The 17077-nt window shown below is 36.8% G+C and overlaps 1 protein-coding gene across 1 annotated transcript in view; it reads right to left on the bottom strand.

The window, feature by feature from the left end:
- Positions 1-17077, bottom strand: part of Acss3 (acyl-CoA synthetase short chain family member 3) — a 147439-nt gene that overhangs the window by 87402 nt on the left and 42960 nt on the right. Inside the window, exons 3-5 of the mRNA XM_005358097.3 lie at positions 9481-9669; positions 8163-8297; positions 4084-4224 (exon numbers count right to left, since the gene is read on the bottom strand). Coding sequence (XP_005358154.1) covers positions 4084-4224; positions 8163-8297; positions 9481-9669 — 465 coding nt within the window. The remainder of the gene's footprint in view (positions 1-4083; positions 4225-8162; positions 8298-9480; positions 9670-17077) is intronic.

The following is a 17077-nucleotide window of genomic DNA, read 5'->3' as shown; positions in this document are numbered from 1 at the left end:
GAAAGAAAGAAAGAAAGAAAGAAAGAAAGAAAGAAAGAAAGAAAGAAAGAAAGAATCCTTACTATGTAGGTGGTAAAGCTATACCAAAATTCTACAGTGTTTCTGGGTTTTTTTTTTAAAGACCAGTGCTAAAGAAGGGCTTTGACTGGTGTGATTTTATGTTAGAATTAGAAAGTAGTTCCCTAAAGCTAAACATATTACATGTTTTGGTTATAAGACTTGGAGAAATCAAGATGAGATTGCGGTGCAAGTTCCTTCCTCATTGGATGGCTTTTGTCACCTATTGTCCCCTATTGTCCTGCTTGGTGTGGACCATGCATTTAAACTACCAATATACAAACCATTATGTGTCCATTGACCTGAGTGTTATAAGTTCAATGAAGTGTTTTCTAATTCAATTTTGGGATCCTTCTACAGAATAATTTGTTCTTAAAATTGCAATCCAAGACAAATAACCATGTCTCCGGAGCATGAAAGTGATTGATCACTATTTTGTTAAACGGATGTGAGGTGTCTGTTAATTGCCTTATAAATATTTGGTTTTATGCACAGATTATTATACACATTTGTTGGGTATGAAGGGAAAATTCTTTATTTCCCCAGTAGATGGTGATTGCTGCAATTTCATAGCAAGTCATGCTCTAGAGAATAAGTGATTGTTGTCACGACATAGCGGCCCGATTCTCAAGCATAAATGAAATAAAATAGCCAGACTAGTACAGAGCAGCATATCAGCCCATCCAAGGCTTAGCATACATGATGGAAGAGTGGATGGCAAAAGGGCCAGAGCATCAGTAAGGACCAACGTGCTATGTAGTTATTTCCTCCAAACTGAAATATTCCCTGTTGTAGAAAGAAAGAGGCTCATCGAATGATGGAACGTACAAAGCTTAGAGTGATTGGAATGCTATATAATTTGCAAGGTGTCTCTTTCAGGTGATAGAAAAACAGTCATCAATTGCTAGAGAAGTGGGCAGTCTCCAGAGGAGTTCCTATGAAGAGGGTGAGATATGAGAATTTTGGAGATGTAGCTACCTTTGAGTCATCATGCTCCTTGAAGCAATCCCTTCCTTATAATCCCTTGTTACTGGAAGTAATGTCAGTACAATCTCTAGATTTACTGGAGTAGTTTCTGTGTCTGTCTCAGTGCCCCAGGTGGGGCAAATCGATGTTTATTCACCTCTATCCAGGAAAAAAAAAACATAACAGCATATTTTGCAAATCCACCCACTCTGTGATTTGCAAGCCAGACCTACACACTGGTGATTCACAAGGGCCTATATCCAGCTCCCAGGGTAGCTCTTGGAATTAGGCTCATTTCCAATTGCTGACTGTACTAGTATTAATATCCCAAACATACACCATACACAATATGTTCAACACCAAACCCAGAAACCAGATCAAGATCATTTTCCTTTGCATCTGTACTCAAATTTAAACTCGTGGTTTCTTCTGTCTCACTCCTAACTCTAAATCAAGTTTGATTTGTGCCAATTAATTGTGCTGTCCTGTAAACGGGTGTTTCTTGTTCTGACCACCTGGTCCCAAATAAACACTCAGGGACTTACCTTAATTATAAATGCTTGGTGGATAGCTCAGGCTTTTTACTAGCTAACTCTTATATTAAATTAATCCATATTTCTAGGTTTGCCTTGCCACATGTCTTATGACTTGGTACCTCATATTTTAACATGTTCTACTTGCTTGGCAGCTGGCTGGCAATACCAGACTCTGACCTTCTCCTTCCTATCATCCTTAACTTCATGCCCTGCCTATACTTCCTATCTGACTACTAGTCAATCAGCATTCTATCATATGAATTTGAGTGAGAAATCTTTACAGTATACAAGAGGATTATTCCACAGTACTGTCCTAAGTGAAATGCTAAGCCATAGAGCCTGAAAAACAATCTTCTTGTCTTTGTTGTATATCTCCGCCACAAATTGATTACTGTCTGTATCATATTGCTCATATCCATGCATATTTCCACCCTCCTAGATTAGGACTATGAATTACTCACATTTTATCTGTTTTTCATAGACTGAACACTCAATGCATGTATTGCACTCAACTGCGCAAAAATCTAAATAATCAAAGCTTCTTCCAACATACTGAAATAAATTGCTTTGAGGATAGTCTATGAGGTAGGAAAAGAGAGAATATAGAAGAAATATCCAAGGATTATTTTTAGCTTAGGCATGAGAGGATTCAAGAAGGGAAGTCTATAACCCAGAGAAAACATGAGGCAGCTACAAACTGCATTTCAAACTTAGTGCCCTATGTATTAAGTTTACTGCCTTTCTTTTATATTGGCTGGGCTGTTGGAAACAGCTCTTCTGTTCCGCTGATCAGTAGGGATCCAGGTAACAGAGAATTGCAGGATGATCTGAAGTCACAGTATAGCATGTGTGTGTGTGTGTGTGTGTGTGTGTGTGTGTGTGTGTGTGTGTGTGTGTATTAGATGTTTTTGACAAACTAAGGTGGGATATTTGTCATTAAACTCATATTTGAGTTTAATGAGGCTATGTCATTTTCAGTCTTAGGGTTTTTCTGTTATATTACGACTTCTATATAAAATTATAGCTTTGCTGAACCCAGTCTAATTTTATGGAGAAATGTCCATTTGAACTGCATGGAGCTTGTGAATAAGGAAAATGAAATGAGGATAAATCACATGGACTGCTTAAAAAACAACCAAAAAATCTTTGTCGTCAATAATGAAGAAATATTAACTTTTCAAATGACTAGAGTTGTAACAAAAATACTAGATGCTAATTCAATAAAAATATCATTTTGCACATGCACATATCTAGTTTGACAACCAACAAGGAACAAAAGATTACTGGGCATCAACTGCATATAGTATACAATGAAAGAAAACAATACAACAAAACGTCGTATCTATGGATATATTCTCATACAAGATATTTTCTATTTCACACACAACTTTTCCATGGACTACCTCAAATTTCCTTTTAAAAGTAAAGCTAATGGGGTCATTATCTTAATATGCTTGAGATTATATTTTTCAAACACCTAAATGTAACAAAGAAATGCTATTAAGAGATGAAGAGGATTTTGAAACATTGATCTCCCTATAAAATTCTGACTTAATGAATAGTGAGCCAGCTAATTAAGACACACACAAGGAAAAATATGAGGTTGTTTGAAGGATGTCTCCTTGAAGACATCATCCTAATCGGTCATTTGTCGATACCAGATACATTTGTGAATATTGATGCTTTTATTGTTTGCTTTGCAAAAATACTTTTCATGACAGATGAATGGAAGGATGTCAAGTATCTCCTTTTTATAAATCAAATAGTTGAATAATTTGGATAAAAAGTCTCTGACTCAAACTATCTAGACTTCAACCTCAAATTTCTAGTAACATATTAAATTATCTTCAGTTTACTGTCTACTTTAGGGCCGTGAAGCTGGATCAGTTGGTCAAAGTGTTTCTTACCCAGTGAGAAGTCCTGAGTTTGATCACTAGGACCCACATGACAGAAGGAAAGAACCAACTCTTGGGTCTTATCCTTTATCTTTTACATGTATGCTATGGCACACAGGGCCACCCTTTACATACATACACACACATATTCAAAATAAATAAATGTAAATAAATCCATCTTATAGCATATAGAACACCTACCTCATTTAAAAGATAAACTTATCTTTTCAAACGTATCTTTTGCTTTGGGCTCAACCGCAGTGCCACAAAGTTAAACATAGTAAGTGAATATATATATATATATATATATGTGTGTGTGTGTGTGTGTGTGTGTGTGTGTGTGTGTGTGTGTATATATAACAAAGTATCTTTATACCAATATTCAACTAACAACATACTGAAATTATCAGCTCACCGAACCAGCTACTTACTGTTGACAGTGAGAAATTTGAACAACGAGGGTCAAAGTGTTTCCCTTTAAAGAATGTTTGGACAGAATTTATTGAAGGAGTAAAGGAACTGTGTCTAATCATCAAGCTACAATCTGCAAAATTTTCGTTCCATAATCACATAGATTCTCTGCAATAGAGATCTGTCGCCGTGGTGGATATCTGAAAAGAAGCCAATACCTTAGGCAGCCCTGTTGTCCCCGAGGTATAGAGAATGTACAGAGGGTGTTCCGAGAGAACAGGCACACAGTCATGTAACTGGGCTTTGGCCATTTCTTCTTCCCAATCAAGATCACGATCTGGCTTCAAAGGAACTTTCTCCTAAGCAGCAAAAATGTAAAAATGTGCACAGTGAATATAGGACATTGAGTTACAGGACAGCCAAGGAGCGTATACATCTGTAAGTGTGAGTATCCATTAGAAAACCGTGTCTTCATGACACTAGCACTCGATTGATGAATAAATCTCAAACTTACAACTTAAGGTAGATTCTTTAATAAGCTATCTTTACACGATCCAGTGGTTTGATGTTACTCTCCGTCTCATGGATTAAAAACCACGTTTTTATTGCATTCGAAGGCTACCCTAAAGAATTCAATGTGATGCTGTCGGGTTTTCCTGAGTCCCTGAGCTTCACTAACTCAGACATACAGGTTTCCAAACATGAATGTGTACAAGTAGCTAAAAACTAAGTCCTAATTGACCTTTAACTTAGAAGGTCTGTCCTCATCAGGAAATATCACGTAACGCTTCAAATATTTTTCATACAGTGACATTTGGGAGTCACACTACGGCTGTCTTTCTAGTGGGCCACCTCAAGTCACTTCAGGGATAAGAGAGAGTTCCATGTGTGTTTATTCACGAGAGAAACCTATTTTCCAAATCAAAGAGAACAGGTGACACACCAAAAATGTTTTCCTCCTCCTCAGTCATTAATATGATAAAAAAAAAAAAAAAACTTGTTTTCCTCCCTCAAGAGCAAGGTTTTTGTTTTGTAAATTTTGTGATAACATCCATGTCATCAAAATGATACAACCTTACGTAAATTAAGTAGTTATAGGACAGGCACCAAAGCTACACAGAGAAACCCTGTCTTGAAAAAAAAAGGGGGTCATTAAGTGGGAGGAAATATGATAAATAGGGAGTAGGGTTGGTCAAAAATCACTTTAATGAGAAACTACAGCCATCTAGGTAAGACATCATGTTGACTGTTTCTCACAACCATAAGTCAAGAATCCTTATTAGGAAGAGTCTTTTGTTTGCTTTGATAGTCTATATCACCGACTGGCATGGAACCCATTATGAAGATTGGGCAGGTATCAAAATCACAGCGATTTGCCTGCCTCGACCTCCAGAGTTCTAAGGTTAAAGGTGTGCACTCTGACACGTGGTATATCAGGAAGTTTATAGTGAAGAAATACATAAACACAGGCAGAACCTAATTATACAGAGTTTAGTGGAATAAATGACCAACACAGCCAGACACGTATGTGGCCACTGACTTTATCAAGACAATGTCAGGGCTAAGCTCCCAGGCTTCAGGGCACTCCCAAAAGAAAGATCACTTCTAAACTTTCCAGAATCTCCACTATTATCCAGGTCTATAAACACTCTTAATTCATTTACATATGCACATTTACAAATTATACATCGAGGCAATATCATGAATACAATATGTCTGAGTAAATTCATTTGTAGATAAACATCTGAACTGAGCGCCATTTGTGTGTTTTAAGCACAGCTGACGTCTCTTTCCGCCCTCGGATAGGGCAGCAGCTGATACCATTTAAATAAACAGAACAGAGAACTGTAAGCAAATTGTGTTTCCATTTCGTTTTATGCCTGAGATAAAAATAAGCAATTCCGAATTATCAAAGCTTTACCATCATAACTGTAGAACTGTAAAAATCATCACATTGCAAAATGAAAACTGAATTGTGATTGCAAACATCTTTGATTTTTACAAGCACCTAATGAAATGGGGACTAGGGAAAAAATGGTTATTCTTTAGGCTAAGAAGAAATGGACGTGTAAAAGATTCCAAGGAAATGAAGAGGAATTATCAATATTGGCATTTACTGTGTAAAGTGTATTTGAGTGTGTGTGTGTATGTGTGTGTGAGGGTGTATGTGAGGGTGTATATGTGAGTGATGTGTTAGCGTGTGTGTGGTGTGCATATATATGTGTGTGTGTGTGGTTTGTGTGTGTGTGGTGTGTGTATGTGTGACTATGGTATGTGTGTGTGAGTGTATGTGTGAATATGGTGTATGTGTATGTTGTGTGTGTGGTGTGGTGTTGTCTGTATGAGTATGGTATATGTGTGCGTGGTGTGAGTGTGTTGTGTGGTGTGTGTGTGTGTGTGTGTGTGTGTGTGTAGGCAAGTCCTCCCTAGATACTAAAATTCTTAACAGAGAGCATTGAGAGAACACCATGAAAACAAGTGATATTCCTTTGGTTCTGTCATAGTTTGCTTGAGCCTTAGGAGGAGCAGCCAAACTTACCTCACTGGGCAAAAGTGCAACTACTTAATGAGACACAATACCTGTCCTCACCATTTGTTTCTCTCTAAATTCAAAGCAAACCCAACCACCAGGTTTAATTACTGTCTAAATAATAGGGCTCGTATAAAGACAAGATGTATTAAAAGCCTTCATCCGTATCACTGGAGAGGCAAGTTGGGGACAGGCCAAAAGGGAAAAAGGGAGCCAGTTAGGTGGGATAAAGAGATAAAACAATTCTATCAAGAAAAGAGAAAAACACTAAAATGTGGATAAAGAGGCTGAATATTTAAACATCATGTGTTTATGGAGCAAATTAGATAGCATATATCTTGTTGTTTAAAAGTTATCCAACTGCAGTTCAAACCTTGCTATATCCATTTGCTAGACTTTGAGTATTCACTTTGAGGTTCATGGCTCAGTGTCTCCGGCAGCAAAATGGAGCCAGGTATAAGATCCAACTCACTGATCTGCGAGAACTAAATAAGTAAAGGCACTGGGAAACCAACTCACATTGTTCCCAGGCTAACACAAGGCCTCCACAACTCCTAAGGGAACACTTATCTATGTATAAACAGTAGAATGAAATGAACGTTTCTGAGTGAGCATTTCTGCTTGTCCCGTCCCTCTCCTCACCTACACTCTGCTCAGGTGCTGACTTTGTGTTCCTTGATTTATGTGGCAGTCATGTCTTTTTAAGAAAAAATGTGCTGGAAAGAATCTTGGCCTTCTTCTCTGAGACAGTAGGAGCATTAAATTCACTGGGTGCAACAGTTCATGAACCACAGCACTGAAGCTTCACAAGGGAATTTATTGTGGCAATGATTCTTGTTATGTGCTCATCAAAATGACAGTCTTAAGACTCTAGTCTCCAAACTTGTCAATTAAGTATTTTCTGATGAGATCCTCTCAAGAGGTCTAAAAGGCAACACACCAGTGTTTGCGATTTTGTAATTTATCTTTTGCAAAAAGAAAGATGATCTACTGAAAAGTTGACTTGGTCCTACTGTATGCAGTTGCAGAATTTATTGAGCATAGAAGCAAGGTGGCCATCAGGTCAAGGTGACAAGAAAATATAAAATATTTTCATTGCTATAATCTTTCATCCTTCGTGGATGATAGAACAATTCATCTGTATAAAATAGTCAAGTTTGGTTTTTCCCAAACATAGTCTATCTCTGGATGAGAAAAAAAAAAAAAAAACACTTTCCTTAATTTTTGAAAGATACTTTTCATATGACTAATCAGACCTTGCCAATAGGTGATGATGACGTACACATTCAAAGCACAAGTGATGGAGGCCAAATCAGGTCTGTCATTAATGAGGCAGGTTACTTAACATAATACACAATGATTCCTTTTCCTCAAAGAGAAGTAACAGTACCCTCTAACTCATACAATTCTTAGAAGATTGTTTTTAATTATGCTTGAATCTTAAAGAAGATGTCCATAGTATCTTGAAAACCAAGCAGTAAGCAGGTAGTTTGTATTTGCTAATATTATCACAAAACTTAAAGTCATAAATGACAGCCCAGGAGAAGCACACACAAAGTATTACTGTCACCTGCACTTTGTATACCTTATTACTTGTTCTTCTCACCTAGTTGTCCATAGACACTATCATCTGCATCTTTTTGTTTTGCTTCTTTAATTACAATCATTTTCAGGATACTTAGTAGTTTACAGCTATAGTTTTCAAATGACTAAAATTATTTTTGGCACAATACTCTCTGCAAGAAGAAAGTTAAAGTTTCAAATTACCATATTTGGACGATTGTAAACGAGAACCCTGTCTGGTCTGTGCTGCCCCATTCCCAGGGCTTCTTCTATTAGCGGGATGTATTCGACCTTTCTTCCAGGTTCAATGCCAAATGATGCCGTCACAACCAACTTGGGCTAAAAGAGGAAGAAGAAGTGAAAGAAAAGAAAGGTTTTAGAAATCCTAGCTGAAGCCATCACAAAACTTCAGTGTAGATGGTCAGTTTAATATTTTGAAAGAAATGTTCGAATGGTTTCTGTTCACCATTAAACAATGGTCTGAAAACCAGCAAGCCCTCTTTTTAAAACCGCTAACACATAAAATCTCACTTACCTATTCAAAATCATAGACTTAATGATGCTAAGGGCTCATAAGTAGAGCTATTTAAAATACCTTCCAAAGAATTCATTAAACCAAGGAAAGCTCTCATGATCCAGAGAAATGCTAGCCTCTGTTACAGTCATACGCATACGTACAGAGCCAAATGCACCTACATGCACATGCATGCACACACACACATGTGCACACACACACATACACAAAGATCTTTTTGTTTATGAGAGTATGTATCTCTTATGTGCTGAACTCATGAAATGACAATGGCCAACATTTTTAAGTGTATCATAGAAAGCCATAAATCATGTACTAGATGATTTAAGGTCATACCTCAAGAGTCTCTCAGAATAGTTTTATGGAACTTGTTATCATAGTACCCAACTCAAACATATGAGAGCAATGTTCCAAGCATTCACTCTTAGCCCTGTATCTTTGTGTCCATCTCTCTGGGAAATAATCTGGGGAATAATAATTTATTACCCAGTTCCAAGGAATACGCATAAAGGGATATTTGTTACCCAGATTCAAGGAAAGTTTCAGAGATGCAGAGATGTCTGAGGAGTACATTATTTCTCACTTGTTTTTCTTGGGTGTCTTATCCACATCCATACATACAAGATAAAACAGAAAGCACACATTTCATCTCGTATTTTGTATTCCTCTAAATACCTAGCAGGATGTTTGGTATGGCAAAAGCTTCAAAATTAATGTGTGGTGAAGAGATGCATGCAAAAAAGAAAGAAAGGAAGGAGTAAAGAGAAATAGAAGAAGGAAGGAAGGAAGGGAGGGAGGGAGGGAGGAAGGGAGGGAGGGAGGAAGGGAGGGAAGGAGGAACGAAAGGAAGGAAGGATTGATTCAATCTGAGTATTCCATGTGAAAGGAAGATCAAATCATAAAGTAATGCTTAAATAGATCATGGATCCCCCACTGTTAAGTGGTGTGCTATAGGCAGCTGTAAGACTTGACCGTTAAGACCGCACTTACCTTTGCATGATCAATGCGGGTACTTAGTTCTTTGGATGCAAACCCTCCAAAGATGAGGCTGTGGATGGCTCCTATCCTTGCACACGCCAGCATGGTATATATTGCTTGTGGGATCATGGGCATATAGATGACCACAGTGTCACCTTTCTTGACGCCCTGCTTGACCAAGACACCAGCCAGCCTAGAGACCTGTTATGGAGATCATCAGAACTCTGTATTAGTTCACTAAATTTGAAGTGGAGATAGTAAACCTTGAAGGCCTCCATCTACATTGGGGTAAAGAAACGTGGAGAATGTACTTAACAACGTAGATAATGGTTTAGACATGATTACAAGAGTGTCTCTCCACATTAAATGATTGCACATGAAAATTTACCACCAAGTTATCAGATAAACTCCATGGCTTATATTGCTTACCCATTCATACATAGCACATTGACTCAGCAACTTATCATGTCTGGCTTGCTCTGTGTAGTTGGTGATGCATAATGCAAAGGAAAACTGGATTTTTGCCATACAGAGCTTATATTCTAATACTCTGTTAAGCAACCAAAGGGAAAATGAAAGACCTATAAATTAAGCTATTTGGTGGATTAACTATGAAAATGAATACATTGAGAGAGAGAGAAAGCATGGCTATATGTGTAAAATCAAATGAAGCAGAGTTTACTATGCTGTTTCTCCCTTTCATAGGCTAGGTAAATGAGGCTCAGCGGTAAGAAACAGCTAATCAGACATCACACGACTAGTAAATGAAATAGCAAGAAAACTGTCACGTTTACTGGCCTCATCTTCTTTGTTCTTTTTAATACCTCAAGCCAATTTTTTCATTATACTTCCTATATAAATATTTATATGAAATAATTACAGAGTGATATCCTTTTGGACCAAGAATACAAGCCTCTTTTCACTTTTATCATACATTTTGAGATCAAATATAAAAATGTCTTTCCTCTTAACACATGTTTTTGCAATTTCTAGTGAAAATATAGCAAAGCAGTCTCAAGCACACACATAAGATAATTTGCTGCAAGAAACCTTTTGACACCCAATTACAGCAGGCTGTGTGCCCAGACTTCACAAAACTTCAATATTCTATCACTTTAAAACTGTTCTTTCACACAAAATCTTATTTCTCCCAAAACAGGAGCAGTATCTATGTGCATGCATGCATGCACGCACGCACGCACGCACGCACGCACGCACGCACGCACGCACACACACACACACACACACATATATTTTATGTCTCTATCCCTCTCCATTATGTGATTGATCAGATCTGTAAATAAAATAAGACAAATAAGACAGACAAAAATCTCTACCCTATTAGAATTTAATTTTATTTTAGCAGCAGGTGTACCTGTAATTTAAAGATAAGTACAAGTGTTTTATTTAAATACTATCAATCTTAGAGAGAGATAGATGTAATTGCCAGTGATACTCAGGAGAGCCATCTCTAAGAAAGTCACATTTTAGCAGAGACCTGTAGAAGGCTAAGAATAAGTAGATATCTGTGAATATGCTATTTAAGACAGAAAATTAGAGTGGTCATTGTCAAGGCACCAGGGCCCAGTGGGCAACCACAAGGATTGTGACTGGCCTTTTGAAACTGATTGTTCAAGAAAATGAACAGAGGGAGCTGGAGGCTATTAGTGGTTTCTTCACGTCTTTCTACCTCTCGTTTCTGATGAGTTCAAACAATTCTGAATTCTGACCATTTTTCTCTAAGGTTAAGGTCTCTGGTAAGAGAAATGGAAAAGAAAAGAAAAAATCTTTGTTTTATTTTTCTGAATACTACAAACTGTATAGTGAAGTGTTGCCCAGAAGAAAGTCATAAGAAAAAATACACAAAGGAAATATATATATCACAAACTTAAATTCCATACACAGCTCAGAAATGGAAGTAAACACTAGGGAGTTATAGGCAAACATTTCAGCATGTAATCCCTACAGAAATCACTGTGCCATGTCATTACACTGCCCAATAAACCATTTAGTGTAGAGTTCTGAATAAAATCACCTGTTTACAACTTTAACATTAAAATTTTGAATAACACTTGTTACTGCATTAAAATACTCTTTAAACGAACACTAATCTAGAAACGATGCCATGAGTTGTATGTTCTAATCTCACTCACAGATGACTGGAAGCAGTCCACAGTGCTTCTGTCCATGGAGAGCAATGAAATCAGGAGACCCAAGGTCTTCCTTTTAAAACTAAGATCTCATAGAGATAAGTCATTGGCCAAACACAACATCAAAATGAGTTTAAGTTGGTCAGGTATTAACAAGTAGGCAACTATTAAATGTGTTAGACTTCATATATGTTTTTGTTTGAGTGTGAGTTAGTGTACCCTTTCAAGGAATTTTATCCCCTTGTGGTGATGTGAATTGGCCAAGCCTATTTATTTATTCTATCTGTAGGTATTTTTTAAATTTTCATACAATATATCTTGACCATATTCTTTCCCCTCCCTCTAACTCTTTACACTTCTTTCCTCCCTCCTGACCAACTTCATGTCTTTCTCTCTCTTAAAAGTAAAAAAAAACAAAAAGCAGACAAAACACATCAAGTGAATATATTTTGTGTTGGTCAACGATTCTTGAGAATGAGGCATATCCTAGAGTGTGGTTAATATACCCAGTGTCAATATACACCCTTGAAGAGAAACTGATTTTTCCCTCTTCTAGCAGCGAAGAATTAAAATAGCTTCTTGGATAACGATGGGACCTGGTTCTCATTTCCCATTCTTGGTGTTGGGAATATGTCTTATTTGAGATAGGGTAAGTCTCCTGCATGCTGCCACAGTTTCTGTGAGGTCTTGTGGGCATCGGCCCTGTTGTATTTGATGAGTGCTGTTTCTTAGTGTCTTACACCATCTCTAGTACGTACAATGATTCTGCCTCCCTCTTCCACACAAATCTCTGAGCCTTAAAGTTATGGGTATAACAAAGAGATCCCATTGAGCAGTGAGGACTCCAAAGTCTCTTACTCTGTGCACATTTTCTATTTGCACATTCCATTGACCATGGCTCCTGCATTCCTACACACAAGGGGGCACATTCATAAGCATTAAGTTTTAACAAATAATTTCCCTTTGACCATGTGGCAACTGAGTATACATATAAATATCTATAAAAATCATTATTGGAAAACTATCTCAAATCAGAATTACACCAAAACTATCTAACATATTCTTCAGACATGTACATCTATTCTTATAAGTTTCTAGACAAGTAGTTTTTGAATATAGTGGGAATTTACTATATTCAACAGTGAAATAATTTTCAAACAAAAATGATATAATACTGTGTTATTAAATAAAGAAAAATAACAATTTTCTAACTGATAATATCATACCACATATGTTCAAGAGTGAAGTTTATTGTTACTTTTCTTTCTTTTTTCTTTTGGATTTTCGAGACAGGGTTTCTCTGTAACTTTTGGTTCCTGTCCTGGCTGGCCTTGAACTCACAGAGATCTGCCTGCCTCTGCCTCCTGAGTGCTGGGATTAAAGACGTGCGCCACCACTGCCCAGCTATTGTTACTTTTCTAAAGCATAAAATAATAAATATTTTATATTTAAGAATGATACTGTTCAATTTTGAAAGAAAAAAATTATAAAATATGTTCCTACATTTAAAATAGTTACCTGACTGATAGAAACATTTACTGTGAGGTTTCCTCTTGTAGAGTAATTTTCCCCAGTGAAGAAGTAAATATCATTATTGATAATAACAATTTTGCTCATTTCTACTTTTCTCACATGAGAGTTTCTATCAATATTTAGTCATTTTAATACTATGTGTTTGGAAGTAAAGTGTAATGAAGAACTATTTAATTCATTTTATTCAAGCTTGAAATAACTACAATTTTAATAATCTGTGTTCTTTCAATACTAATGTGAATTCCATACTATATTTCACATAAAATTAGTTCAATCTCATATTTCTGTGGCTTACATGCTCACAATCTTGGAAAGTAATATTTTCCCATTTCTTTAATAGTCGCATGTTTAAACCTACAGTTACAGCATGAGAACGTAGCACATCCTGAAAACAAGACCTTGTTAATTTTCAAACAATGTTCTTACATAGCAGGGCATCATTGACAGAGAAAATAATTCTACAACAAAGAGAAGTCCAAGTCTAAAGATTGGGAAGGGTCATGTACAGAGCGTGACTACAGTGTGTGTAACAAAAATGAAAGGAAAGGTAAGGACAGATTCAGGTCATCTGTTTCCTCTGTCTTTTTAACCGTTTTGGCATCTATGAATTCTAGGTGTCAGTAATTGAAGAACTATGACCTTCTCGCACCTTTGCTCACATGACAACTCCTGCCAAATCATTGTCCTTGTACGCATCATCTGAATGAGAAAGTCAAAGCAGCTCCCAATGGGTACCACAATTCTTCATCATGAAGATACGAGAGGGTCAAAAAGCTCAGAAAATATACCAAATATGCAACTTGTTAAAGCCCCCTTGAGTTTCGACTCGTCCTAAGAACAACACAGTGTTAGTCAGCTTCAACTACTAAAACTAAATAACTGAGGAATTAAATAAATAAATAAGTTTATTTCAGTTCAGAATTCTGGAACTTAAAGTCCAAGAATATGCAGACACATTGCTTTGGGTATCTAGCCAGGATAGTATATCATATTGGAAAGATGAGGTAGAGAAAGCTACAGAGAAACAGGAAGATATTAAGGTTTAATAACCCTTTAAAGGGCATATTTTCAACAACCCAATTGTCTCCCACTAAGCCTTACAATCTAAATATATACAGAATCTTCCAATATGCCATTCTGGGCTCCAAGCTTTTACATACTGTATATTCAAACCACACAAGGGTAAAATAATTGCAAATTACTAACTCTGTAGAAAGAATAATTTCAAATCCTTAACATGTAATTGTTATTTCATAAATTATATTAGTGTGATTTGTGATTAAAAATTCATGAGAAATGTCCATAACAGAGTATGCAAAAAGGGAATTGATGAATTCAGGGAAGTAGAAGGAAAGAGTTCACTTTTCATTACATCATGCAAATTGAAGCAATCCCAAAGTTTGGATGCAAAGGGAGAACATGGGCTGGGCACGTTTAAGTCTGAGTGAAGATGAATTACTGAGCATGGATATTTTCTCAGCATCATGTACATTATCTCAGCATTTGGAGAAAGGGAAAGGGAGGTGTGATAGAGCTGGACACAACAACTTTGACACATCACACGGGTGTCAACAAATGTCATGGAGGCAGGAGTAAACACCGAGGTAGAATGTGTAAAGCCAAAAGAAGAACACCGAGAAGAGGGGAAAAGAGGGGCCAGAGGGAAAAGCATTTCCAGTCAACAAGGGGAGGACGCAGAAGTGAGAGCTGAGTTTCCAAGACTGTAAGATAGTATGAAGAAAAGATGGAAAATATTGACAATATACTGGCATCAATAATAATAGAATGGTGATTACTTTATCTGAAGGAGCATATTTTAGAGAGTTGTAGGGAAGTATGTGATTAAAATAGGAAAAAGAAAGCTGTCTATCATTTCAAAATTAAATAGTAATTAAAGGAGTAGCAGAAAGATATTTTTGTTTCGTTATTTTTAAAATTTGAATTTTAACTGATATAGAAAAACATACACATTGTGCTTTCTAACTACATTTCATATGATATTTCAATCATGCGGAGATTGTGTACTGATAAGGACAGGTTTTGCCTCTAAATACTCAAACACTTACTGTTTCTTTCTGGTGAAAAAAATCCATCATCTCTTCACTTTGAGAGCTGCACACTACATGGTAGGTGCCCGTGGCACAACCCCCTGTGTATTAAGTGTGGTTTTAAAAGAGTCAGCACTGATTGAGGTTACAAGGGTCCAACAGAACAGCAGAGGAGAGAGATCTCAAAGACTGCTCTCCTGGTCTCAAGGACGGAATAATGATGAAGAGAAAGTATTAGAAGAGTCATGTGGGCATAGGAAAGTCTGAAGGTAGAACGTCTGCAGGTTTGATAATAAAAAGTTTCAATCACAGCTCCCAGGTGTGAAGTTGTTTTCCGTTTTATGGTTGAGGGCCTGAGGTAGAAGGTCAGAAGTTTAAAATGATTTTTGAAGGAAGAAGGAAAATTTATTAGAGGGGGTTTAAAAAAATATTAAAAGACAGAAACAAGGTTCTGGAGCTTTTGGAGCCTAAATGTATAGAGAAATGACTTCTGAAACTTTTTAATTTTTCCTCCAAAGTATTAAACACATTGGACGAAGATGGAAAATAATAGGCCTGCTCCAAGTCTATAGTTTTATCAGGCAGTGTGTCTTAGTATTCTATTGCTGTGAAGAGACAACATGACCATTGCAACACTAATAGAGGCAAACATTTAATGGGGTGGCTTATAATGGTCCAGTCCGTTATCATCATGGCGGGACAGAGCAGCATGTGGGCAGACATGGTGCTGGAGGAGCTGAAAATGCTACATCTGAGACAAAGACAACAGGAAGTGAACTAAGACACTAGTGTGGCTTGAGCATATGAATATACTCTGTAGCCTGAGGCATAGCAGAAGCCCAGAATTTGTTTTTGGAGCAGACAGATTGAAATTAGAAAATGCATGAAGAAAATTTAAAACTGGGGTTCAAAACTTTTAATATGCTGATTTTAAAACTCTGTGGTTCTTAAGTAATAAAACCATATCATATTTTCAAACAATTTGCATTCTTAGACACAGTACTCTTAAAATAACTTTTTAAGTGGTTCTCATGATATATAGTCACTCCAAGGCAACTTATAAAATAAAACATTTAATCAGGGCCTTGTGGTTGTGGAGGGTTACTGTATATGACCAACATGGTAAGGAGTTCTTATCTACTTTATTCCTGTGTGTTCTGCACTGGCATGAGCACATGTAATGGTCATGTATGTGAACGTCAAGGACATATGGCTCCCCATCACTCTCCACCTTACTTTTTTGAGACAAAGTGTCTCACTGAATGAGTAGCTTGCTAAATATTTTGCCTATTTTATTAGGCTGGCTGGCCAGCAATCCCTAAGTTTCTTGTTTCTTCCTCTGCTCCCTAATTCTAGGGTTATAAAGCCCAGGCTGTCACCCCAAGTCTTCATTCTAATACAAACACCACATTATCTTCTGAGTCATCTTCACACCCTCTGTAAGTTATTATTTTAACACATTCTATCTCTGCATACCCTGCATTCATTAACTAATGCAGACCAATAAAAGCAGTAACCTATGCTGTCAGTTGAAGCCAAATCCCTCTTCTCTTGAGCTAATGAAATGTTCAATTGAGAGTTTCTCTAACTGGGATCTATAGCAATGTAGGTTCAGTTTTCTAGAAGAATATTAATTTTTTTCATTTTTTATTCACATTGAAGCTTTTTAAAAATGAATAAGAAGCTGTATTATCTGGAAAAATATTTAAATTAACTGTGTGCTACTTTTATTGTATCATTTTATTGTAAATTAGGACAATGATGATGTCATAAAACATTGCATCACCAAAAGTTTTATTGATGTTAAGTCTCCAGTATATGATTCAGGAAGTGAAACTTGAAAGAGAGCATGTCAGGAAATCAAAGCTCACTGCATTC

Source organism: Microtus ochrogaster, chromosome 24 (assembly GCF_000317375.1).
Source record: "Microtus ochrogaster isolate Prairie Vole_2 chromosome 24, MicOch1.0, whole genome shotgun sequence".
Lineage (NCBI taxonomy): Eukaryota > Metazoa > Chordata > Mammalia > Rodentia > Cricetidae > Microtus > Microtus ochrogaster.
This window is presented reverse-complemented; position numbering and strand designations above follow the sequence as displayed.